General features: G+C 36.3%; 1 protein-coding gene across 1 annotated transcript in view; it reads left to right on the top strand.

Moving 5' to 3' along the window:
- The window catches only part of FAT4 (FAT atypical cadherin 4), a 267907-nt gene that overhangs the window by 199972 nt on the left and 40770 nt on the right, over positions 1–27165 (top strand). Inside the window, exons 7-9 of the mRNA XM_006866259.1 lie at positions 6441–6621; positions 12993–13237; positions 15400–19749. Of these exons, the coding sequence (XP_006866321.1) occupies positions 6441–6621; positions 12993–13237; positions 15400–19749 (4776 nt within the window). The remainder of the gene's footprint in view (positions 1–6440; positions 6622–12992; positions 13238–15399; positions 19750–27165) is intronic.

Raw genomic sequence — 27165 nt, 5'->3', positions numbered from 1 at the left:
ATAGGATAAAGGACATTGGTAGATTTGTAGGAATACACCTCATTCTTAGCCACCATCCATCTGCTAGTAGAAGCTTGTATGTTGTAATGAAGTCGAACAGTTTTTAACAGGGCTTCCAGACTAAGATGGACTAGGCAAAAAGTTCTGGTGTTCTACTTGTAAAAGTCAGCCATTGAAAACCCTGTGAATCATAACTGTCTGATGCACAATTAATAGTGGGGTTGGCATATGACCAGGCAGTGATTTTTTTTTTCTTTCTGTTGTGTATGGAGTCACCATAACTCAAGGTCAACTAGATCTCAGCTAAAAACAATAACAATATCAACACATTTATTATAGAATAGAGCCAATAGTTTTATTGGGGAAAATATTGAGAATTAAGATTTGATGCATTGGGCACTAAAAACTGAAGATGAGAAAATCTGGGGATGAAATCAAGAGCATCATACAGAAAGAAAGGAAAAGGTCATTAAGAAGACAAGAAAGAAGGAAAAGACCAAAATGGGTGTCAGAAGAGACTCTGAAACTTGCTCTTCAGCAAAAGAAGAGATGAGGAGGTGAAGAGCTGAATAGAAATGTTCAAAAGGTAGTTTGAGAAGACAAAGTTAAATATTATAACAAAATGTGCAAAGACCTAGAATTATAAACCAAAAAGGAAGAACACAATCAACTGAGGGAACTTAAGAAAAAAATTAAGCTTTGACTTACAATATGGAAGGATTATATAGGTAAAATATTGAGTGATACAGAAAGCATCAAAATAAGATGGAAGAAATACACAGAGTCACAGTACCAAAAATGCGTGGCTGATATTCAACCATTTCAAATGGTAGCATATGGTCAAGAGCCAACAATGCTAAAGAAAGAAGTCCAAGGAACATTGAAGTTACTGACAAAGAACAAGTCACCTAAAATTGATGGAATACAAATTGAAATCTTTCAACAAACTGATGAAGCACTGGAGGCATTCACTTATCTATGCAAAGAAACTTGGAAGACAGCTGTCTGGCTAACTGACTGGAAGATATCTTTATTTGTGCTCATTCCAAAAAGAGGTGACCCAAGGAATATGGAAATTATCAGACAATATCATTAATACCAGAAAGATTCTTTATTGACGAAGCAAAGGTTTTCGATTTTGTGGGTCATGTCAAGCTACAGACAACATTGCAGAGAATGAGTATTCTGGAATACTTATTTGTGCTTATAGAGAATTTATACATAGAACAAGAGGCAGTTTCTCAAAAGAACAAGAGAACACCAAGTAGTTTACAATTAGAAAAGCCAGTGTTGTATTCTTTCACCATACATATTCAACCTGTATTGAGCAAATAACCTGAGAAGTTGGGTTATATGAAGAAAAATGTGGTGTCAGGACTGGAGAAGACTCATTAACCTTTGATATGCAGACAATACAACCTTGCTTTCTGAAAGCGAAGAGGAGTTAAAATACTTACTGATGAATATCAAAGACTGCAGCATTTAGTATGGCTTGTACCTCAATATAGAGAAAACAAAAATCCCCAGCACTGGAGCAAAAAACAACATTCACATAAATAGAAAAAAGATTGAAGTTATCAAAGACTTCATTTTGATTGAATCAACCATCAACCCACGTGGAAGCATCAGTCAAATAATCACACAATGTATTGCATTAGGTAAATTTGTTGCACAAAACCTCTTTAAAATGTTGAAGAGCCAACTCGTCATTTTGAGGACTAAGGTGTGCTTGGCACAAGCCATGGTCTTTTCAATACTAGGCACGTTGGACAGTGACTGCAGAATTGATGCATTTGAGTTATGGTGTTGGAGGAGAATATTAAATGTACCATAGACTGCCAAAAGTACAAACCAATCTTTGTTGGAGGAAGAACAACCAGAATGCTCCTTGAAGCCAGGATGGCCAGCCTTTGTCTCTCATACTTTGGACATATTATCAGAAGGATATGATTGACAAGGTGGGATTTCTGAGAAAAGGAGGAAGACCCCCCAATGAGTGGATTGGCACAGTGGCAGCAGCAATGGACTCAAACATAGCAACAATTCTGAGGTTGGCGAAGGACTGGGCATTGTTTTGTTCTGTTGTGCATAGGGTCACTTTGAGTTAGTACCAACACAATGGCACCTAACAACAACGACAAGACATAAAAATCTATTAGATTTAAAAATGAACCTTTCCTATTTACGTCAATTGCCTAAATTTCTTATTTGTAAAACTAGTACAATGACAATTAGTAATTTAGAATGCACTTTAAATATGTGCCAAGCATTAACCTAAATACATGACATACATTATCTTATTATCATTGCCCTGAACTACTTCTTAGGTATTTTGTATTTTAATTTTATTTTATTATTCCCAAATGAGGATACTGAGATTTAGTGATGAAACTGATACAACTCCTCCCATCCTTTGGCTCTATGTCCTTGGTTCATTTATCTGTTCTCTCATTTCATCATATGCTTCTCCTCAATATACATCTGCCTACATAAGTGCACAGTTGTTCTCTAGAGAAGGTTTTCTTTATTACTTTTTTTTTTTTTTTTTACAAGCAGTGGGAGAACTACTAATATGAGTCAGTTCAATATCTTCCATTTCATCAAATTGTGGATAACCAAGCACAAATTCATGAAATGTAGACCAAATATTAGAGACATATCATACTTCAGAAAATATTTGCTTTAGCTTTACCATGAATCTTGTGAAAAATTCAAAACCCATTCCTAGATCATTATCTTCAGATGGCATAGTAGCTTAAACTGAAATGTAGTGAGATTCCACACTGTGAGGCTTTCCCTCCACCCTGTGCCTCATCTTGTTTTCTGAGCTCAACAACAAAAACACTATTTGCTTCACAGTTTCAGAGCATCTCATTGAGCAGCACATCTAGTTTCTAGCAACAACTTCAAGCAGTATGGTCGAATTGTTGTTGTTGTTAAGTACTGTAAGTCAATTCCAACTCATAGTAACCTTGTATAGGGCTTCCAAGGAATGGCTGGTGAGCTTGAACTACTGCCTTTTTGGCTCAAATGATCTTGCAGCCTGGTGCATTAACCGGCAGAGCTGCATGGATCCATGTAAAACAGCTCCGAGTTCAAGTCACACAAATTAAACCTTTACTCAATTTTTTCACCAGCTGTGTGGCCTTAAAAAAGTTACTTAGACTTTCTAATCCTCAGTCTTTTTATATACAAATAGCAGTACTACTTATATACAGTTAAGGAGCTCTGGTAGCGTAGTGGTTACGAATCGGGCTGCGAACCTTAAGGTCAGCTGTTCGAAACTACCAGCCGCTCCGCGGGAGAAAGATGAGGCTTGTAGTATATATAAAGTTGTTGTTGTTGTTAAGTGCCATTGAGTCAATTCCTATCCTGTGTAGGGTTTTGGAGGAGTATCTAGTGAGTTTGAACCTCCAGCCTTGCAGTTCCAATGGCTTTGCACTCTGGAGCATTAGCCCACAATGCCACATCAGGACTCCATATATAAAGTTGTTGTTGTTGTTAAGTGCTGTTGAGTTGATCCCGACCCATAGAAACCCTCCATAGAGTTTCCAAGGAGCAGCTGGTGAGCTTGAACCACTGACCTTATAGTTCAAATGACTTTGCAGTCTGAGGCATTAGCCCACAGCACCACACCAGGACTCCAAGCAGTATGAGTTAAATCAATACTTGACCTTACCGTATGACTCAATCAATATGTTGAATGAGATTTTTTTGTTTTATTATTATTATTTTTTTTTTATTTAAGGTTTTGATTGTTGATTGAGTAAAAGTTTATAGGGCAGATCATCAGTTTTACATTCAACAAATCATATACCTGTTTCATTACATTGATTATAATCCCCTCCATATACCATCAGTTACCAGAGTTTCTCTCTAGTCATTTTAGCTTTTTTTTTTTTAAATAAACACTAAGGCATATATAATAACTTACACCACCAAAGGGGACATTCTACAAGTCTGCCTCCTGTTTGCCATCTCTTAGTCCCTTACTTCCCATGAATCTAGAGTCCACAGCTGCTCCCTTTCTCCTGTCCCCATCTCTGCCTCCATTTCTGGTGTCACGGCTTCTCTGGATAAGATCTCTCATTCTGCTTGAGCTCTTCTCCCTTGATGATCCTAGGGCCCTTTGTTTCTGGCCTGTCTTGAATGAGTTTTTAAAGCCTTAATTTTGATATGGTTTCCCAGTCTTTATTATATATATAGAACCATTTTGGTATATGTGTGAAATATTTGTGACACAATCTTAATTATCCTTTATACTAAGTAAATAGTGGAAAAATAATTGAATTGTTTGAAGAGTTTGTATTTTATTATAAGTATAACCAACAGAGTGTGAGGCATAATTTTCTTTTCTTTAATGTAAAATTTTGCACAGCTGATAAATTATGCTTCTTCAGTAATGAATTTTTAAAATATATAGTATTTGTTAGTACAAATGGGAAGTGTATATAAAACACTAAGAAAGATATGCATGGTAACAAATATCAGCATACAACCTAAATGCAATTATATTGGATTCTGGAAGTTATCATGCCTACCTTCAATGCCCAGTTAAACTGTTCATACCATTCTTTTATCTAAACTTCCTATAAACCCAAATATCCCACTGCCATTGAGTCAATTCCAACTCATAATGACCTTTTATATGGTTTCTGAGGCTTAGATCTTTACAGGAGCAGAAAGACTCATTCTTTCTTTAGGAGGTGACTGAAGGGTTTGAACTGTCAACTTTGCAGTTAACAGTTCAGTGCTTATCCTACGATGCCACCAGGGCGTAGAACACAAACATAGAAGATCACCAAAACCATTGTATTTAAGAATTTTCCAGTCTTTTGATTTTGGTTCCTGTACATCTCAGGATAAATCTGATTGGCATTATACCACCAGTAGTGGTAGCGTAGTGGTTACGAATCGGGCTGCGAACCTTAAGGCCAGCAGTTCGAAACTACCAGCAGCTCTGCGGGAGAAAGATGAGGCGTTCTGCTCCCGTAAGGATTTACAGCCTCGGAAACCCTGTACAGGGTCGCTATGGGTTTGATCCTACTCGATGGCACTTAACAACAACAACAAGTTACAATCTAAGAACATAAAGTGTTTCAATAGAAGTAAAGGAAATTCAGAAAGTTGCAAGAGTTTTAGGAAAAAAAAATATTTTATGATGTGATAAATCTCAACACTTTTCTGTAATAGTAAGAGGTCACTTTATAAATATTTTACAAATGTGCCAGATAATTAATGAATGGGTTTATTTACAGAATGACAACAGTTAAAAATGAGTTGGATTTAGGCTTCATATAAAGATAAATAATTTTGTGGGGAAAAAGTAATATCTTAAACAGAATATGAGAACATTTAGAACTTTATTTTATTTTAGATAAGCATAATTAAATGGTTCTTCATTGTTTCTGTTTAAAAGAATCCAAGTTTGAAAAATGTTTTTGAAAACAGAACCAGAGGCTGATGATTTGCCTTTTAGTTATGGGGACAACCCACAGAAGCTAGCCAAATATGGCATCTGATCTTCACCACAAAATGCATCTGCTAACTTTGTGTCATAGATAGTGTACTCCAAAATTTCGTTAAATGTTGAGTTTTCACTATGTGTTGATAGACAAGCTGGAAGAGTAAATAAAAAAATAATAATTTTACTGTCACATTAAGAATGAAATAGATTCAACAAAAATATTTCAAAATCAGCTGAATAGTGTAAAGTAATTTCTAGCAAGAAAAAGTTTATCATTTTGAGGTATAAATGGAAGATTGTTCTCCCCCTACAAACAAGTATTACTTAGCACACAAAAGTACACTTATAGACCTCATGAATCTAGTCAGCATGTTTGATATTAATGTGAAGAGTCATCACAAGGAATGCCTCTTTATCACTGTTTTGTCAATTGGCCAGATATTCCATGCCTTTGGATATTTTCCGAATCTGTTTTATGCTATTTTAATATAATTTCACAGAAGCCAGAAATGCCTCTTTTGTGGAGTTCAATTATATTGTTGTATTCTACATTGTTGAATCAGCACCTTCAAAATAGAATAAGAGCATGACACACTCTTATTTTGCAGTATCACTAGGAAGAAGACTGATTTCCAGTACATAAATGCAAATATCTTTTCTGTAAAAATTGTTAAATCGCTGGTCTTATGCATTCAGAAATTTTAGTTTAATACAAGGCATTCTTAAATCTTTTTCAGTAATGCAGTTGTTGTTGTAGCTAAGTGTCATCTAATCGGTTATGACATATAGTGACTTTGTTTAAGGTTTCCTAATCGGTTATGACATATAGTGACTTTGTTTAGTGGGTTTGAACTAGCTGTGGTTAGCAGTCCATTAATGCAGCATATAGCTAACTATTATTAAATGTGCCATTATTTGCGGTACAGATAAATGCTAAGACTTGATTTTTTTTTTTTTTTTTTTTTCCTTCTAGGATCTCCTACCCTGACTGGGACTGGAATAATCAACGTCATAGTAGATGACATCAATGATAATGTCCCCACTTTTGCCAGTAAAATGTATTTCACAACAATTTCTGAAGATGCCCCAACTGGAACAGATGTTTTACTGGTGAATGCCTCAGATGCTGATGCCTCAACAAATGCTGTTATCAGGTCAATACATTTTCACTTGAAAAAGATAGTTATTTTCTCATTAAGTATTCATCTTTGAACTATATGAATATAATTCTGAATATTATTGGAATGGTTGTTGTTGTTAGGTGCCCTGGAGTAGGTTCTGACTCCTAGTGACCATATCCACAACAGAAGGAAACACTGTCCAGATTATTGGAATAGGTATAATCATAAAATTAACATTTATTATGAGAGATATAATGAGGAATTTTTAAAAATGTAAACTACTTTGAAAAATGCCTGGAAAAAGTACTCAGTACATAGCAATCCTTGTTGCTCGAATCCACGCAAACTATGTAGTACTCTCAACAGATAGATGCCTTTAAGTGGATTCTGACTCATGGTAACCTTATGTACTAGTGAAGAAAACATTGCCTAGTTTGGTGCCATTCTCGAGATCACAAGCATGTGAGAGCCCATCTTGAAGATGCACTGTCAATGCATCTCCCAGAAGTTGTTCATCATCCTCTTTGACTTCTACTTCAACTACCTAGCATGATGTCCTCTGACAATTGATCTCTCAAATAAAACCAAACTCAAACCCTCAGCTGTTGATTTCATCTCAGAGCATCCATATAGTACAGAGTGGAACTGTCCTATCAGGTTTCCAAGACTGTACATTTTTATAGAAGCAGACTGCCACACCTTTCTCCCACATAGCTGGTGGTAGTTTGCAGGCAAGCTCTTCAGCAGTGTGCCACTAGAACTTCTTGTCCAAAGTAAGAGAGCCTGAAAATGATCTATTATGAAAATAGCCATAAGACTTTAATTAGATAATTTCTAGACATACATAAATGGGCCTTTCTTCTTAGTCTATTAGTTTGGAAGCTCTACTGAAATCTGCTTATCATGGAACACTCTGCTCTCATTTAAAATATGGTAATATATAGCTTCTGGAATCACAGTAGCACAAACTGTCAAATTGTGGTAGGTAACACTTTACTTGTCATCTATTGTTGTTAAGTGCCATCGAGTCAGTTCTGACTCATAGCAACCCTGTCAGTGGTTTTCAAGGAGTGACTAGTAGTTTTGAACTGTCAACCTTGTGGTTAGCTTACAGTTAGCAGTCCAGTGTTTATTATCCATACCAAGACTCCCCTATCATCTATTGTTCTTAAGTGCTATGGAGTCAGTTTCAATCCATATCAGCCCTGCATAGAGTTTCTAGGGACTTAAATCTTTTGGGTAGCAGAAAGCCTATCTTTCTTTCTCCCATGGACCTGCTGGCAGGCTCGAGCCACACATATTGTAGTTCACAGTCCAGTGCTTATCATAAGGTGCCATTGTGCTCTCTTGTCATCTATTGTTGTTGTTGTTAAGTGCCATCGAGTAGGTTCTGACTCATGGTGACCCTTTATAGACTTTCCCAGGAGCAGCTGGTGAATTTGAACCACTGACCTTACAGTTCAAACTGACCTTTCAGTCCAGTGCATTTTCCCACAGAACTGCAACATTTATGACAATAATTTTGAAGTAATGTCCTTACCAGTTAAAATTGTTTCACTGTCATGTAGATGAAACTTTCTCTAAAGACAGCATAACCAATACTGTCTTTCCATAGCAGGACAGTAACCTTGTTTGAGCTGTTTCAACTCTTGACTCTGAAACAGAATATTGATAAAAATAGATCCAATCCAGTTGCTAGAAGAAAATGTTATGATGATATATTGTTTTCTTCTAGTATATGTTAGACAAAAATTCATTGCAAAATGTCATCCTATATTTATGAACTATGATGATGAATGCAAAATTAATCTAAAAAGTCCTGTTCATATTTCAGAGTGCTTGCAAAGTTATACTGGTCAGTTTGATCTGGTTGTTTTGATTTGATAGCTTATATATGGGTTGTAGTGTTGATTGAATTTTCTTCTGCCTTTACTATCAGAAAATTAAATTTATACTTTTATATTGACCAAAATATATAAAACTCCTGTATAAAATCTTCAAGTGACTATACTTGCTATTCATACAATCAAATTAAAGAAAAATTGAATTTTGTCTTTAGTTTGTGAAATATATATATCTACATATGTATATATCTATATATAGTCCCTATAAATTAAGATAAGGCAGACAATTATCACAGCTTGACACTGAAAAATATTTTCATAGATAAAGTAAGTAGCTATGTCATTTTAAATCCTATTTACTTAGTCGGATAGATTCTTAATGAAATACATTATTATTTTATATTAGATGTTAATTATTTCTTGCTATTCATGGAATCTGGGAGAAAAACTCAATCTATCTTCCTACTAACTGAGCTGTTATTTTATTTTTTATAGTCTGTTTAAAAGTCAGATATTAAATTCACCTATTTGACTAGTTGGTGGGCTCTTCAGAGACATAAGACTTTGTGTTTCTTATAATTTGTCAATTTCTCACATGCCGTAGCATGATCTTATTAACTATGACAACCCAACAACCACTTAGTTACAATTTTAACTCTGCCCATTTGATCTACTTATACATTTTAATTGATTATGCACTTCACCTTTATATTGATATTTTATTTAATTTTAATATGTTACATTTTAATAAACCAGACAGCTTTAACTACTAGTCTCCATCTACCTTATTCATAAATGTGTCTCCCAAACAGAGTAATTTATAATTCTTTTTGTCACAATACTGGAGAAAGTTACAAAAAAGTATTTACAGAATCAACATTGAAAGCCAAATTCTTTAATCTGTCTGTTTAATCCAGCCAGTATCATCTCATTTAGTCCAAATCTTTAATTCAGTAATTATGGCCTTTCTATCTTGAATATCATCTAAATATCCCTCTCTTCTGAATAATTTCTTTATCTTTATGGAATTCTCAATATACTTGGTATTGGATTTGGATTATTTTATTTACCTACTGAAACTTGATTGTTGTTGCTAAATTTTCATCGAATCCGTTCTGACTCAAAGTGACCCTCTGGGGTGTGACTGGTGGTTTTGAACTGCCAGCCTTGCAATGAACAATCTTATGGTGTTTATCCGATGGTGCAACACCACGACTTTCACACTTTGGTAATGTCATTTTGGTGTCTCTGAGTCTAAGCATCAGAATAATGGAGATAAAAGTCTTACTTTATGGCTTTGTGAGAACTGATTATTTATTGTCTTCCTACTATGTACCAGGCAGTATAGATGACATACTTTTACTCTTTTGGCTTTTGTTACCAAATTCAGTGAAAATGTGGCTTATCTTCATATTTATTACCTCCACATATGTTTTACCCCTGAAGATCATTCAACTGATTTTCTCTTTTCTTGCTTTATTAAAAACTGATACTATCAGAAGATTCTACTGAAATTTGTCAACTCCAGTGACTTGAATCCTTATTCTCATCTTTTACAACATTTTCCTAATAGGTCATCCTCTACCTTGTCTTCTTGTTGTTGTTAAGTGTCTTAGCTTTGGTTCTGACTCATAGCAACCCTGTATAGAGTTAGCGAGGAACAACTATTGAGTTTGAACTGCCAACCTTTTGGTTAGTAGTCCAGTGCTTATCCTACTGTGCCACACCAAGACTCCTTAACTAGTTTGTTTCTTACTAAGTGTCTTAGTCACTGCTATTTCTTATTTTTCATCTTTCATCCTTGACCAAAACCTCTAATAGCTCTTCAATATCTCCTCTTTCTCTTCCCACAAAATAATTTTAACATTTCCCACAGTATTCTTTCCTAGTGCTCTCTCCCTCCCTTCCTCCCTTCCTCATGTCCTCTTTCTTTCCTTCCCTCCTTCCTTCATTGCTTCTTTCCTTCCTTCCTTCCTTCCATATGAGATAACAAACTTTTGTAGGAGCAGACAACCTCATCTTTCCATGGGAGCTTCTGGTGGGTTTGAATTGCTGGCCTTGCAATTAACAGCCCAACACCTAACCCACAGCATCACCAGAACTCCTTAGTAGATCTCAGGGAGATGCAAAATAAAGTTAGATATATCAAGTAGAGTTGTATTAAGCTTTGTGAATATAGCTATGATTGGTTTAGACCTCAGATAAAAGTCATCCTAGCTTATTCTATGGACTTGAAACAGCATCTTTGGGATGCCACCTCAGACATAAAAATCAGAAATATATACAGGAGGCCTGGTGGCTCTGTCAGATAAGCACTGGACAACTAACTGTAATGTTGGCAGTTCAAACACACCAGCTCTGTAGAAGAAAGCCAGTTTTTCTGCTTCCATAAAGATTTGAAGCTTGGGAACCCTCCCTATCCAAGGTTACTGTGAGTCAGAACAGAGTTGATAGAAGTGAGTTTAGTTTTTTTTCTTTTGTTTTGCTTTATATACAGCTAGTGGCAAAATTTTTTCTTCATAAAGAAGAGAGAATGTATGCTCCATGGAAACTTCTGCCCGTTGAACAATCTGGTTAACATCAAAATATCCATGGAGATATCCTACCTCTTGACAACAAGAAAACAACATACCCATATGAGGAATGATGAATGAGAGAACTAGTAACTAAGAATATCTTTGTATAAATAATCAGTTCTTCCACTTGTTCTGGATAGTTAGTATATGTCAAATATAGTGTTGTGTATTTAGAGAATAAAATCTCTGGCTGCTCTCTTCTGGATTGTTGTGGTGTACAATAGAAAAATAATTTAGGCTTATGTAACAGATTTTAATTTTTGATCCCAGCTACTAACCCCAGTATTAAAGAAGGGTCAGTCCTGCTTTATGTTTTCAGATTAATTTATTTAAAGCAGCACACCCTTCTAGAAATATTTGAAGAACTTGAAAAAAAAAAAAATATATATATATACATATATTCAATGGAGTCCTTGTGTGGCACTTTGGGTTAATGCACTAGACTGCAAAGTTGGTTTTAACTGCAAGGTTGCTGATTCAAGCTCACCAGCTGCTTCTCAGAAACACTATTCAGGGTTGCTATGGGTCAGAACTGACTTGACGGCACTTAAGAACAACAACAATTATCCACACTCTGGCTGTAGAATTTACTATAATTTAACTTTTAGAAAAGACAAATACATCATTCTTCAACATAGTCTCCTTGCTTTTCAATACACTTCAATACATCTGTCAACAAGATTTTGTTTTATTAAAAAATATTTTAGGATGAATTGTGATCCACAAATTCACCACTATCTTCACTTCATTAGAAGTGAATCTTTTATCCTTAAAGGGTTGCAGGTGAAAATCTAATGAACCAAGATCAGGTCTATAGGGAGGATGTTTTAACACCTCAAAATAAAGTTTTTGCAGAGTGTCACCAGTGTGTGCAGAGGTATGCGGATGTGCATTGTCACGTAAGATCACAATGCCATTGAAGAGCAGTCCTCTGCATTTAATCCATAGTTTAGGCTTCAGCTCTTCAGTGAGCATCTCACTGTAATGAGCACTGTTGATTGTTGAAGTTTTTCCTGATAGTGTTCCAATACCGGCCCTTGGGAGTCCCAGAAAACTGTAAGCATCAATTTTCCAGCTGATGGTTGACTATTAAACTTTTTCTTGGTCAGCGGCTGAGGATGTTTTCATTCCATACTCTGCTGTTTACTCTTAGTCCTTTGAGGACAAAGTGAAGACAGCAGGGCATTTGTAGCTCGCAGCTCAGCTTAAAACATTGTTTAATAAGGAAATAAGCAAAAGCTTATTGACAAATGGACAATATGTATTAAAAAACAAGGAGATTGTGTCAAAAGATGATGTATTTGTCTTTTCTAAAAGTTGTTTAAGATAAATTCTACAGTCAGAGTATAACTGATTTTCAACTCACCTTCATACATTCAAAGTCCCAAAATAAATCCAGCAGAATATGCTGTTTTGAAAAATATAGGAGTCCTGGTGTGTCACTGTGGGTTAATGTTTTTGATTGCAAGTTCGGTTTGAACTGCAGTGTTGATGGTTCAAGTTCACCAGCTGCTCCTTGGAGACCCTATACAGGGTCTGTATGTGTCAGAACTGACTTGGTGTCACTTAATAAATGCCACACACACACACGCACATATAGAGATCCTGGTGTAGTGTAGGATAAGCATTGGACATCTAAATGCAATGTTGGCAGTTCAAATCCACATGCTGCTCCTTGAAAAACTTATAGAAGGTTGCTATGAGTCAGAACTGACTTGAAGGCACTTAACAACAACAAATAATATGAGAGACCCAAAAGTCTTGAATTGACCTGCTTGAGTTCATTGGAAAAGTCTATTTTTTTTAATATAATGCTTATTTTATATTAAAAATATTTATCTTCTAATAATATATTTGTGTTTGGTCTTAGTTGTGATTTTTTTCTTTACATTTTTGACTCCTTTTTAAAATTACAATAAGAAGATATTTATAATATTAAAGCTGTAAGAAATATGTTGCTCTCTCTTCTTTCCTTTAGTTATAGGATACTTGGAGGAAACTCTCAGTTCACCATCAACCCATCCACAGGACAGATCATAACCAGTTCACTCCTAGACAGGGAAACCAAAGAGAATTACACGTTAGTAGTAGTCTCCAGTGATGCAGGATCCCCGGAATCTCTTTCCAGTTCTGCCAGTGTGCTCGTCACTGTGACTGATGTCAATGATAACCCACCACGATTTCAGCATCATCCATATGTCACACACATCCCATCTCCTGCTCCTCCAGGTAATCAATCCATCTCAGAGGCTACACAGAGAAAGTATAATGGGGTATTTTTTAGTGAGTATATTTTACATATACATCTCTGATATAACGTAAATTTTCAAATCCTCTTAAATGCAGCATGTTTTGTCTAATTGAGGGGACACTGAATCCTGTAAATCAATTCTTTTTTTCCCATACCAGTTTTGTTTAGTATTTAAAAATTATCAAATTTTCCAAATCATCTTTCTTAACATTACTTGAATATTGCTGAATGATTGAAATATGAGAAAATATCACTTCATAGCATAGAAGAGCACTGCCCTGAAGTATAAACTGTGTGCAATTCCCCTGAGATGAGGACACTTTCTCTTTTTTACATGCCATTCCTTCATCACCTGAAACATTGTCAGATAAAAATGATTCTAAAATATCTGTCGATGAAAAATTAATATTTTACTTCATGTGGTTCATTTACCCTATGATTCATATGTAGGTATTCAGATATGTCTCATGAATGAATTATTCTAGTACTTATTGTTTTCCTTCTCAGATAGTGAAATAAAATTTTTCCCATTAATAAATTTATGAAGTCATTTAAAAGCCACTTACATGTTGGCAATAGGTATTTATCGTTCTATACCTCTTTTAGAATCAGTTAGTTGGTTTCATTTGTGTATTTGAAAGGAATAGTATACACTTTTAAGAACTTCACAGATATCTGCCATTTGTAATTTTGAGTTGTTTTCAAACTGGACAAAAAAATACAAATATAACTTATAATTTGATATTTGCTTTCAAATATTTTTTAATTAGCAGGAAACATGTATCCCATGTTATTTCTCTGATGATCTTTGTTGTTGTTGTTGCTAAGTGCTGCTGAGTCAGTTCTGACTCACAGTGGCCCTATATAGGGTTTCCAAGGAGTAGATGGTGGGCTTGAACCACCAACCTTATGGTTTGTAGTCCAGTGCTGATCCTGTCATGCCTTTGGACATTAAACAGTGCAAACGTCTAATTGATTTCAAGTTAAATTATAAAAGCCATAAATTCATGTGCCAAGTTTTAATCAAAAGGCAATTTAAATATCAAGGTCATAAAGGAGAGCTGTTAACTGAAGTGATGCTGATTCTATCTTATGTGCTGTGGTACAATATAGCATTCCCTATGCAAAGAGAGTTGTCAGGCTTCAGTAACTTTGCCTCATTAGACTTACTACAATTTAGTCAGTATCACCAGCCTTTTTTTTTTTTTTTTTTTTTGGTTTTTCACTTTTCCCACAACCTATTCTGTTAGGGTGGTAGTGCAGCTTTGGGAAGGGTTTCTGAATGAATATGTTGAAAACATGTCCTTATGGCAGCTTTTCTGCACATTTCTACTACAATCTGTCACATTGGCGCTTATTCCAAGCACTAACTTTTGGAATCCAAATTTGATTCATTTTTCCTCAGTTCTTATTTTTTATTACTTTACAGTTGTTTGAATTAATTGAAGTATGTGAAGGAGTTTCAAAAAGTTTGTGGAAAATAGAATTAAAAGACAATAGATTTTTCCAACTATTTGAAGCTCCCTCCTATATCCATATATGTATATGTGCATGTGGTTAGAGATAGATATGATTTATGTTTAAGCAATAATATCTCAGAGATAAAAGAATTATGCCACAAAATAGTGAGTATCAGTTACCAACCCTAGTTACTAACTACAATAGCAAGATGGATATATGTTTATATATATGGTAATTCAAAAATGTTTTAAGACATAATACAGTTTTTTTTTTTGTTTTTGTTTTTTATTGGATAGAAGCATAGGTCTTTGCAGAAATCACATACTATACATTTCTGGAAATATTATATATACAGATTTTTCTCTTAGGAACAATGACTTGGCTGATTGGCTATGTCTCTTCCTTTGCACATTTCTCAAAGGCATAGTGAAAAATATTAAATTCAACAGACTGTATGTGTTCTTGTGAAAAAAAAAGCAGGCCAGTCTTTGAAGATTATTGTTAGGTGAATTTGAGCTGGCAATCTAAGAGAAAATATAGGAGATATTGTTATCCAAATAATTTATGAGAAAATACAGTTGCATCAGGCAGCAATGCTGTGTTTTGTATGTATCAACATACTACTAAATATTTTATTTGGCTTCTGTGTGATAATAATTACAAACTCTGTCTCTTATAGGTTCCTTTGTCTTTGCGGTTACAGTCACAGATGCTGATATTGGAGCCAATTCTGAACTACATTATTCTCTTTCGGGGAGAAACTCTGAAAAATTTCACATTGATCCACTGAGGGGAGCTATCATGGCCACTGGACCACTTAATGGAGCTTCAGAAGTGACATTTTCTGTACATGTAAAAGATGGTGGCTCATTTCCAAAGGCAGATTCTACAACAGTGACTGTTCGATTTGCAAACAAGGCAGATTTCCCTAAAGTCAGAGCAAAAGAACAAACATTTATGTTCCCTGAAAACCAACCAGTAGGCACTCATATCACCACTATTACGGGAACCTCTTCCAGAGGAGAACCTTTGTCCTATTATATTGCAAGTGGAAATCTTGGCAATACATTCCAAATCGATCAATTAACAGGACAGGTGTCTATCAGTCAACCTTTGGATTTTGAAAAGATACAAAAATATATTGTATGGATAGAGGCCAGAGATGGAGGTTTTCCTCCTTTCTCCTCTTATGAGAAACTTGACATAACTGTGTTGGATGTCAATGATAATTCCCCAGTTTTTAAGGAAGATCCATTTGTATCAGAAATATTGGAGAACCTATCTCCTCAAAAAATACTTACTGTTTCGGCAATGGACAAGGACAGTGGACCGAATGGACAGTTAGATTATGAAATTATTCTGGGCAACAATGAGAATAGTTTTAGTATTAATCATGCTACTGGTGAAATTAGAAGCATTCGGCCTTTAGACAGGGAAAGGGTTTCTCAGTACATACTCACCATAAAGTCTTCTGACAAAGGCTCTCCTTCGCAGAGTACCTCAGTTAAAGTCATCATTAACATTTTAGATGAAAATGATAATGCCCCTAGGTTTTCTCAAATATTTAGTGCCCATGTTCCTGAAAATTCCCCTTTAGGATATACAGTTACACGTGTTACAACTTCTGATGAAGACACTGGTGCAAATGCAATTAGCAGGTATTCTATAATGGACACAAGCCTTCCATTTACAATTAATCCCAGTACTGGAGATATTGTCATTAGTAGACCTTTAAATAGGGAAGATACCGATCGTTATAGAATCCGAATTTCTGCACATGATTCTGGTTGGACTGTAAGTACCGATGTCACAATATTTGTGACAGATATCAATGACAATGCTCCAAGATTTAGCAGACCCTCTTATTATTTAGATTGTCCTGAACTTATTGAGATTGGTTCCAAAGTGACTCAGGTATCTGCCACAGATCCTGATGAGGGATCAAATGGACAAGTGTTTTACTTCATAAAATCTCAGTCTGAATATTTTAGGATTAATGCAACCACAGGAGAAATTTTTAATAAACAGGTTTTAAAATACCAAAATGTTAGTGGTTTCAGTAATGTGAACATCAACAGGCACAGCTTTATAGTGACTTCTTCAGATCGAGGCAATCCATCTTTATTAAGTGAGACAACAGTCACCATCAATATTGTAGACAGTAATGACAATGCACCTCAGTTTATTAAACTTAAATATTTTACTCCTGTCACCAAAAATGTTAAAGTTGGTACCAAGTTAATCAAACTTACTGCAGTAGATGATAAAGATTTTGGACTGAATTCTGAGGTAGAATATTTCATATCCAATGGAAATCATTTAGGAAAATTTAAACTGGACAATCATACAGGATGGCTATCAGTGGCATCTCCCCTAATTTCTGATTTGAATCAAAACTTTTTGATCATAGTCACTGCAAAGGATAAAGGAAATCCCCCACTTTCATCCCAAGCAACTGTTCAAATTATCGTCACTGAGGAAAACTACCATACACCCGAATTCTCTCAAAGTCACATGAGTGCTACCATCCCTGAAAGCCATAGTATTGGGGCCATTGTCAGAACTGTTTCTGCAAGAGACAGAGATGCAGCTATGAATGGCTTGATTAGGTACGACATTTCGTCAGGAAACGATGGAGGTGTTTTTGCAATCAACTCTTCCACTGGTGTAATAATACTAGCTAAAGCTCTTGATTACGAGCTCTGTCAAAAACATGAAATGACTGTTAGCGCTACAGATGGAGGGTGGGTTGCAAGAACTGGTTACTGCAGTGTAACAGTAAATGTGATAGATGTGAATGACAATACTCCAATATTCACCCCAGATGAATATTTCCCTACTGTATTGGAAAATGCCCCAAGTGGGACAACAGTTATACACCTAAATGCAACAGATGCTGACTCTGGAGCCAATGCTGTGATTGCATACACTATACAGTCATCCGATAGTGATCTCTTTGTCATTGACCCTAATACAGGCATCATCACCACACAAGGTTTCTTGGATTTTGAAACCAAGCAGAGTTACCACCTTACTGTGAAAGCCTTCAACGTTCCTGACGAAGAAAGGTGCAGCTTTGCCACTGTTAACATACAATTAGAAGGGACAAACGAATATGTGCCTCGTTTTGTTTCCAAACTTTACTATTTTGAAATCTCTGAAGCAGCTCCTAAAGGTACTATTGTTGGGGAAGTATTTGCTAGTGACCGTGATTTGGGCATGGATGGAGAGGTTCACTATCTGATTTTTGGTAGCAGTAGGAAGAAAGGTTTCCAGATCAATAAGAAGACAGGCCAAATTTATGTTTCTGGACCTCTTGACAGAGAAAGAGAAGAAAGGGTCTCTTTGAAAGTATTGGCCAAGAATTTTGGCAGCATCAGGGGTGCAGATATAGATGAGGTCATTGTGAATGTCACCGTACTTGATGCTAATGACCCACCCGTTTTCAGTCTAAACATCTACAATGTTCAGATCAGTGAAGGAGTCCCAATTGGAACTCATGTGACCTTTGTCAGTGCCTTTGACTCAGACTCCATCCCCAGCTGGAGCAGGTTTTCTTACTTCATCACATCAGGAAATGAAAATGGTGCCTTTTCCATTAATCCACAGACAGGACAGATCACTGTTACTGCTGAATTAGATCGAGAAACCCTACCCATTTACAATCTCACAGTTTTGGCTGTTGATGCGGGAACCCCCTCTGCTACAGGAAGTGCCTCCTTATTAGTCACTTTGGAAGACATAAATGATAATGGGCCTATGTTGACCATCAGTGAAGGAGAAGTCATGGAAAACAAACGTCCTGGAACTCTGGTGATGACCCTCCAGTCCACTGATCCTGATCTCCCTCCAAATCAAGGTCCCTTTACCTATTATTTGCTAAGCACGGGTCCTGCCACCAATTATTTTAGTCTGAATACTGCTGGTGTTCTGAGTACGACCAGAGAGATTGACAGAGAACAGATTGCAGACTTCTATTTGTCTGTGATTACTAGGGATTCTGGTGTTCCTCAAATGTCTTCAACAGGAACTGTGCATATCACAGTTATCGACCAAAATGACAATCCTTCACAGTCACGGACAGTGGAGATATTTGTCAGTTATTATGGTAACTTGTTTCCTGGTGGGATCTTAGGCTCCGTGAAACCACAGGATCCAGATGTGTTGGACAGCTTCCACTGTTCCTTTAGTTCAGGAGTTACAAGCCTCTTCAATATTCCAGGGGGCACTTGTGATCTGAATTCCCAGGCAAGGTCCACAGATGGCACCTTTGACTTGACTGTCCTTAGTAATGATGGCGTTCACAGTACAGTCACAAGCAACATTCGAGTTTTCTTCGCTGGATTTTCCAACACAACAGTAGATAACAGCATCCTACTTCGTCTCAGTGTTCCAACAGTAAAGGACTTCTTAACTAACAACTACCTTCATTTCCTACGTATTGCCAGTTCACAGCTGACAGGCTTAGGGACTGCTGTGCAACTCTATGGTGCATACGAAGAGAACAATAGAACATATATTTTGGCAGCTGTGAAGCGAAATAATAACCAGTATGTGAATCCCAGTGGTGTAGCCACCTTCTTTGAAAGCATCAAAGATATCCTTTTCAGACAAAGTGGAGTAAAGGTAGAATCTGTGGATCATGATGCATGCATTCATGGTCCATGTCAAAATGGAGGGAGTTGTATCCGAAGGCTAGCTGTGAGCCCTGTATTAAAGAGCTATGAAAGTCTTCCAGTCATCATTGTGGGAAATGAACCTCTGCAGCCTTTCTTATGCAAGTGTCTGCCAGGATATGCTGGTAGCCGGTGTGAAATAGATATAGATGAATGCCTTCCATACCCTTGCCACAATGGTGGGACTTGTCACAATTTAGTAGGAGGATTTTCATGCAGCTGTCCAGATGGCTTTACTGGTAGAGCCTGTGAGAGAGATATCAACGAGTGCCTGCCCAGTCCTTGCAAGAATGGTGCTGTCTGTCAGAATTTTCCAGGAAGCTTCAACTGTGTTTGCAAAACTGGATACACAGGTATGCCTTATTTTTTCTAATATTTTAACCAGGTCTCATGTAATATGAGACCTCCTGGTGTGGCATTGTGGGTTAATGCACTGTGTTGCAAAGTCAGCTTGAACCACAAGGTTGGTGGTTCAAGATCACTAGCCACTCCTCAGAAATCCTATACAGGGTTGCTATGGGTCAGAACTGACTCAACAGCACATAACAACAACATGTAATATTGTAAATGTTATCTTTTTAAAATAAATTTCCATGAAAATGGGTACAATATATTTAAGAATGTGCAGTTGTCAAGATACTTTCCTAAGCGCTCTATAATTTATTTATTTTACTTATTCTCACAAGAACCAGCTGAGGTAGAGATAATTATTTTTCTCTTTGCTGAAGATAGGGAAACTGTAGTAGTGAAAAATTAAGTTTTCTAAGGTTGCTTCTTTGATTTGTTGTGGATACAGGACTCAGTCTTAAACAGTTAATTTTAGGATCTAAACTCTTGGTCAATCGGTGAAATGTTTCTGTCATTATTGGGTGCCATCAGATTAATTTAAATTAATCTAGACCCCAAGTGACAGAGAAGTGCCTTAGGGTTTTCTTGACTGCAATCCTTAGAAAAGTAGATTGCCAGTTATTTTTCCCAGGGAGTCCCTGCATGTGCTAGGCCTACCAACTTTTTAAATGGCATTTGAGTGCTTAACCATTGTTTTATCAAGACTACTTATCTTTGCCTAGTACAAAAAGTATAATATTGTCTTAAAAAAGTGCTGGTATATATATATATAAGTTTACGTTTAAAGCTATGGTATATATAAAGCATAAGGCCTGAGTCGTTTTATTTCCTAAATCACTTAAGAATTACTGGTTTTAATTATTTTATCATTATTTTTGTTATATTGTTCTTTATCATAATAATCATCATTGTTATTAAGACATGGTCTACAAGTGAAGGGAATACAGTAAGAGTTGTAGTTTACAATTGAAATTAAAATTTTTATTTCCTGGTAATTGGGCAGAAAGCACAATACATAGTCTGTCTTGGAAGAAGTACAGCCAGAATCTTCCTTAGGAGTGAGGATGGCTAGAATTTGTCTCTCATATTTGGGAATATTATCAGAAGGGACCTGCCCCTGAAGAAGTGTATCATGCTTAGATAAGTGAAGGGTCACCAAAAAGGACACTGCCCAATAAGATGGACTGACACTGTGGTAGCAACAATGGGCTCAAGCATAACAACAATTGTGAGGATGACACAGGATCAGGCAGTGTTTCTTCCTATTGTGCATAGGGTCATTATGAGTTGGAATCAGCCATATGGCACTTTAAAGCAGGCACCTAATAACAGCAACAACAATAACTATGTATATGTTCTGAGTTCAGGATTTCTAGAGATTCTTCCTTATTCTTTCCAATCTACTTTCCCCAAATTACTTTCTCTGCTTGAAATTCAACAATTGTTGTTGTTCCCGTTAGGTGCCATTGAGTCAATACCAACTCATAGCGACCCTATGCACAACAGAACAAAACACTGACCAGTCCTGGGCCAACCTCACTATTGTTGCCACATTTGAGCCCATGGCCATTTCACTTGTTGGGGGTCTTCCTCTTTTTCTCTGACCCTCCACTTTACCAAACATGATATTCTTCCCCAGTGACAGGTCCTGCCTGATATTATTCCTTATTTACTGTCCAACTTTCACATGCATATGAGGAAATTGAATAGATCATGGCTTGGGTTAAGTGCACCTTAGTCCTCAAACAGACATTTTTGCTTTTCAATGTTTTGAAGAGGTCTTGTGCAGCAGATTTGCCTAATGCAACACGTCATTTGATTTCTTGACTGATGCTTCTATGATTGTTGATGGTTGCTCTGAACAAAATGAAGTCTTTGACAACTTCAGTATTTTCTCCATTTATGTCAATTTTTTTTTTTTTTTTTTTGGTCCATTGGTAAGGATTTTTGTTTTCTTTACATTGAGATGCAACCCATACTGAAGGCTGTATGTAGTCTTTGATCTTCATCAGTAAATATTTTAAGTCCTCTTCATTTTCAGCAAGCAGGATTATATCACCTACAAATTGCACGTTGTTAATGAGTCTTCATCTAATCCTGATGCCATATTTTTCTTCATATAATCCAGCTTCCCAGATTACAAAAAAATGTGTATCATTTAACTATGGCACAATCATTCACACTTAGAATGAATTTACACTTAGTCCTAGAATAAAGATAATATGAGTGAACTGGATAGTCACTATGAAACAGGGAACGTACATAGGCTTGAGAATAGAATTAATCTTATTTACGTTACTTCTCTCTAGTTTGTTTTTTGATTTCATTTTATTTAAATGTAAATTGTGTTACTTTTAGGAATATCTGAGTTATCATAAAATAATAACATTTATCAACTTCCTATTTAAATAATTATAGAAATTATTTAAAGCCTCTCACATTATAGACTTTCTTTCATTTCATTCTTATCCAAACTCTATGATGCAGTTAGTGCTATTAGTCTCCTTTGGGTCCTAGAAGGAGTAAAAAACTCATTGCCATTGAGTTAATTCTGATGCATAGCTTAAGCTATAGAACAAAGTAGAACTGCCATCTTGGGTTTCCAAGGCAAAGTTGGTTTGAACTGCAAGGTCTGTGGACCAAACTCACCAGTTTCTTCCACAAAGTCCTATACAGGGTCTCTATGAGCCAGAACCAACTCAATGGCACTTAACAACAACAACATCAAAATATGCTGTTAGTAAAAGTGAATTGTGAGGTCGCCTCTGTATATCCAGTTGTTGACTTGACTCTGGCTTATGGGAATCACATGTGTGTCAAAACAAATCTGTACTCCACAGGGTTTCCAATATCTTTGACCCTTTGGAAGTAGACTGACAGGTCTTTCTACTGAGGTCCCTGTGCTTGGCTGCAAACTGCCAACATTTTTTGGCAGTCAAGTGAGCTGACTTTTTGTATTACCTAAAGGTATTTTCACTTTCCTTGGTAGTATAAATGATTATATGCTTGGCTACTAATTTAAAGGTTGATGGTACTAATCCACTCAGAGGTACTTGGGAAGAAAAGTCTGGTAATGTATTTCTGAAAGGTTATAGACATGTTTCACAATCCTATGGAACCAATTCTACTATGAAACACATGGGGTCTCCACGAGTTGAAATTGAGTTGATAATAACTAGCTTGGCTTGAAAACAACAATTACAACATAGACAATCATAATACATTTAATTTACATTCAACATTTTCTCACATTTTCTGCCCCTGAGCATGAAGATAACACCTGAATTTCTTTCATTAATTTAAAATCTTGTTGTCGTTCAGCGCAGTTATAGCTGACCCTTGTAGGGTTCCTAAGGAACATCTGGTAGGTTTAAACCACTAACCCTGTGGTTTGCAGTCCAGTGCTCACCCACACTTGAAAAGTCTATGGATTTCTTGGCATCCTATTATGCATTAATTTTCATCTTGAGTGATTCACATTCTTGATAGAATTTACACTTCCTGAAACACATATCCTTCTATCTCTGGTAAATAGTGTATGTCAGCACAATTAATTGATGGATGTCAAAGCAATGAGATCAGCTTGTTCTTTGAAAGAACTGCTATGACAGTTAACATATGTTAATGGAAAAACCTCCTTGCATTCAAAAGGCCTGGATGCCTTTCTTGTGCAAGCCTTATCAGTATAGTATGAATACTTCTGAGCCTCAAGGCACTAGCATGTATTGTTAATTGACTTGCAGAATTAATTAAGTTAATGATCCAAGATTTTGTTTCACAGTGCTTCAACACATCAGATTATTTTACCAGGAGCATATTAGAGTAATTCAAACTGGTATAGTCTCTGATAATCATCAAGCCATTAGCACTGCTGTTTAAGTAGATAGACCTGTGTAGAACAAAACAGAATTTTTTGTGGACATCTATTGAAGTCAAAGAGCATTAACTTTGCAAACCTGAGAAATAAGAACTTACAGGCTTTTGTCTCTAAGTAAAAAATTTAAATCCTTTACAAATTCATGGTCCATAAATAGAAAACATATCCTTTAAAAATGATTTAATTTACAACACAACTTAATTTTCAAAGTGTGTATTTGAATCAAATTTCTAGTTTGGCATCCCCTCACAAATCAGTTATGATAGGTTAAGTTTTCCTCAATTAAGTGGATTTAACATATTTGAATAGTAAATCACTTCCATACTCTTTTTGTTGTTGGTAAGTGCTATTGAGTGGGTTCTGACCCGTAGCGACCCTGTGTAGGGTTTCTGAGGAGTGTCTGGTGTGCTTGAACCACCGACTTTGCAGTCCAGCACATTAATCCACAATGCCACACTAGGACTCCTCCCTACTCTTAAACACCAACAAATAAGAATTGTGATTTTTTTTCCCCAAACACAACAATAAATGTCTTTATTTCACCCCTAGCAAAGACATTTAAAATATTGATAATGGAGTCCTAGTGTGATGCTATAGAATAGGCACTGGACTGCTAACTACAAGGTTCACAGTTCAAACTCACCAGCCTCGCCTCAGAAATCCTATACAGGGTTGTTATGAGTCAAACTGACTCCATGACACTTTACAACAACAAAGGAAAATAAAACAGTCTGTTAAAAAATTAGAATGTTAAATGAAGGGCTGAATTTGTTTTCTCTTACCAATGCCTATTTATCTTGTGGTATTCTCAAAACATCAAACTCTCTTAAAAAAATTCATTCTCAGAACTAATTTTTTTTAGCTGTTAATTAATTCCGTTATTTCTTTAGTCACTCTATGGTTTAATATATGGATAAATATTTTCCTGAAGGTTTTTTTTTTTTTTTTTTTCACTTATTGTCTTTTTGGATTAACTGTAATATTTTGTAGTTTCTACTTGAATTAAATTCAGATGTATTAAAATCTCTAATTGGATGGGATTAATAAGATAAATGTTTCATATAAATTAGAAAACAACGTAAGTCTCCTTTGTTATTTTTTAAACCCAGATTCAAAAAAAGTAGTCTTTTCAAAACAAGATGTGAAAAAGGACACAATTACGCATTATAGGATCAATAATTTGGGTTATTATTCTTACATAATTTTTTCTTGAAAAATAACAGATATCCAAATATTTGAGAAAGTGTGCATGGCAGTGCTCCCTCTAAATTCTTTGTATTTTTTCCCCCATTTCCAGTCTGTAAGAAGTGAAGTTGGTAGTTTTGTAATCCTCTAGTAAGTTTTTCTGTGGGAGAAAGATGAGGCTTTCTGCTCCACAAAGATTTTAAAAGCCTCAAAACCCTTTCCAGGGTCGCTATGAATCGGAACCTATTTGAAGGCACTTAACAATAACAATATTTTTTCTTAATGTAAACATTATGTGACTATACCCATGTTGTTATTGTTGTTGTTCTGTGCCATGGAGTCGGTTCCGACTCATAGCGACCCTGGACAGGGTTTCAGAGCCTGTAAATTTTTTTTTTTTAATGTTTTATTGTGAGTTATGTGATAGTTTACATGGGAAAACATTAGTTTTACATTCATCCTATCGCAAATATCGTTTCATTGCCATGGTTACAATCCCCTCCATGCATCATCGACCAACCAAAGGGTATATCCTGCAAGCCTGCCACCCGGTCGGTCGTCAGCACCAAGCCCCTCTCCCTCTCTGGGTCTAATGTTCCAGTCGCCCCATCTCTCCATGTCATCATCTCTGCCTCCATCTCTGGCGTCACTGCTTTTCTGAGTAAGGTACCATTCTCCACTCTTCTCCCTTGATGGTCCCAGAGACCTCCACTCCTAGACTGCAAAGTTAATCACTCCCCTCCTTGCTACAAAACGTCCACCTTCATATTTCCAACCCTCACAATCAGTCCTGATAACAATTATTCACTATTGTATCACAAGAGACCTATCCGCATTTCCTTTCATCAGCCCAGCCTAGACAGATGGGATACTACTCAGTGGAGACTTTACCTTCCTCCACACCCTCTGGATCTATGTTCCACTTGAAAGCTTGTATGCCAGTCACTTCTTGCCTTTGAAGCCCGCCCCCCCAACCCCCCGCCCATTTTGGGTAACCAATGTCTAAGTTGTGGATCCTTGTCTACTCTGTATATAGAGGGGAAGCTGTAAATCTTTAACGTAGCAGAAAGACTCACTCATCTTTCTCCTGCAGAACAACTGGTAGTTTCGAACTGGTGATCCGTAAGATTAGCAGCCCTATCCGTAACCGCTACACTACCAGCACTCCTATAAAAGTACTAATTCATGTTTTTAATACATGCTGCTTTTAATACAAATATAAAATAAATCTTAAAAAAAAGAGACCGGTTGTAACACTGCCACTTAATCTTTGTGCTTATAGATTGTTGTTGTTAGGTGCCGTCGAGTCGGTTCTGACCCATAGTGACCCTGTATAGGGTTTTCGATGAGTGACTGGTGGATTTGAACCGCCGGCCTTGTGGTTCAAACTGGCTTTGCGGTCCTGCGCATTATCCTGAAGCCCCACTTGTTTATTTTCATTTTCTTCCCTCAGGCTAAAAAGAATTCCGAAATTGTTAGCTTAGTTTTTGCTTGGTAAGGAGGTTCCCCAATGTATTTACTAAGGAAAGACCGTGGTGTTCATGACCCTATGATGTACAGAAAGTGTTTAGTTAGCAGTATCATGTGGTTTGACTCATACTTATAATTTCAAACCAGAACAACTGTGGCAACATAGCTAAGCTACAAAAACAGAACGAAACTTAAACAAAAACTTTTGACTATACTTTTAGCATAATTATTATGATGGAATGCATTCTGTTTATTCAACATTTGGTCTACTTTCACGTATAAAGCTTCATGCTTTCATTAGACAGCTAGTAAAGTCATTAGTACTATTTATTCTTGCTGGAAGTAGGAAATAGATGTACAGAGACTAACTCTACAGGAATTCAAACCCTCTGTCAATGAGTAGGAATTAGCAAAGACTACAATGACATTAGATCCCTGGTGTTGCGTTGTGGGTTAATGCACCAAACTGCAAAGCCGTTTGAACTTCAAGGTCAGCGGTTCAAACTCACCAGCTGCTCCGAAACTCTATGTAGGGTCGCTATGGGTCCATCCTCAGAAACTCTATACAGGGTCGCTATGGGTATGGACCGACTCTAGGCACTTCATAACAACAACAACAACAACACTATAGTATTGAAAATCTAGAGACCAAGTTTAAGACTACATTAAATTATTATAAGAAAATAAAGTTAGAGAAGAATGTGGTATTAAAACATATACACATTTAATTAAACAATGTGCATCAACAGCCACAAATATATAGTTATTCTTTACTATAAGTTTTGCTAACCAAATGATTAACTATTTAATTTCAGCTTTATAGAACTTGCATATGGAAGCATAAGACAGTATTAGTCTTTGCCATAGTCTTGTAGTTTGTTGTGCATGC

Source organism: Chrysochloris asiatica, unplaced genomic scaffold (assembly GCF_000296735.1).
Source record: "Chrysochloris asiatica unplaced genomic scaffold, ChrAsi1.0 scaffold00088, whole genome shotgun sequence".
Taxonomy (NCBI): domain Eukaryota; kingdom Metazoa; phylum Chordata; class Mammalia; order Afrosoricida; family Chrysochloridae; genus Chrysochloris; species Chrysochloris asiatica.
Note: the sequence above shows the minus strand (reverse complement) of the source record. Positions and strands in the feature narration are given on the sequence as shown.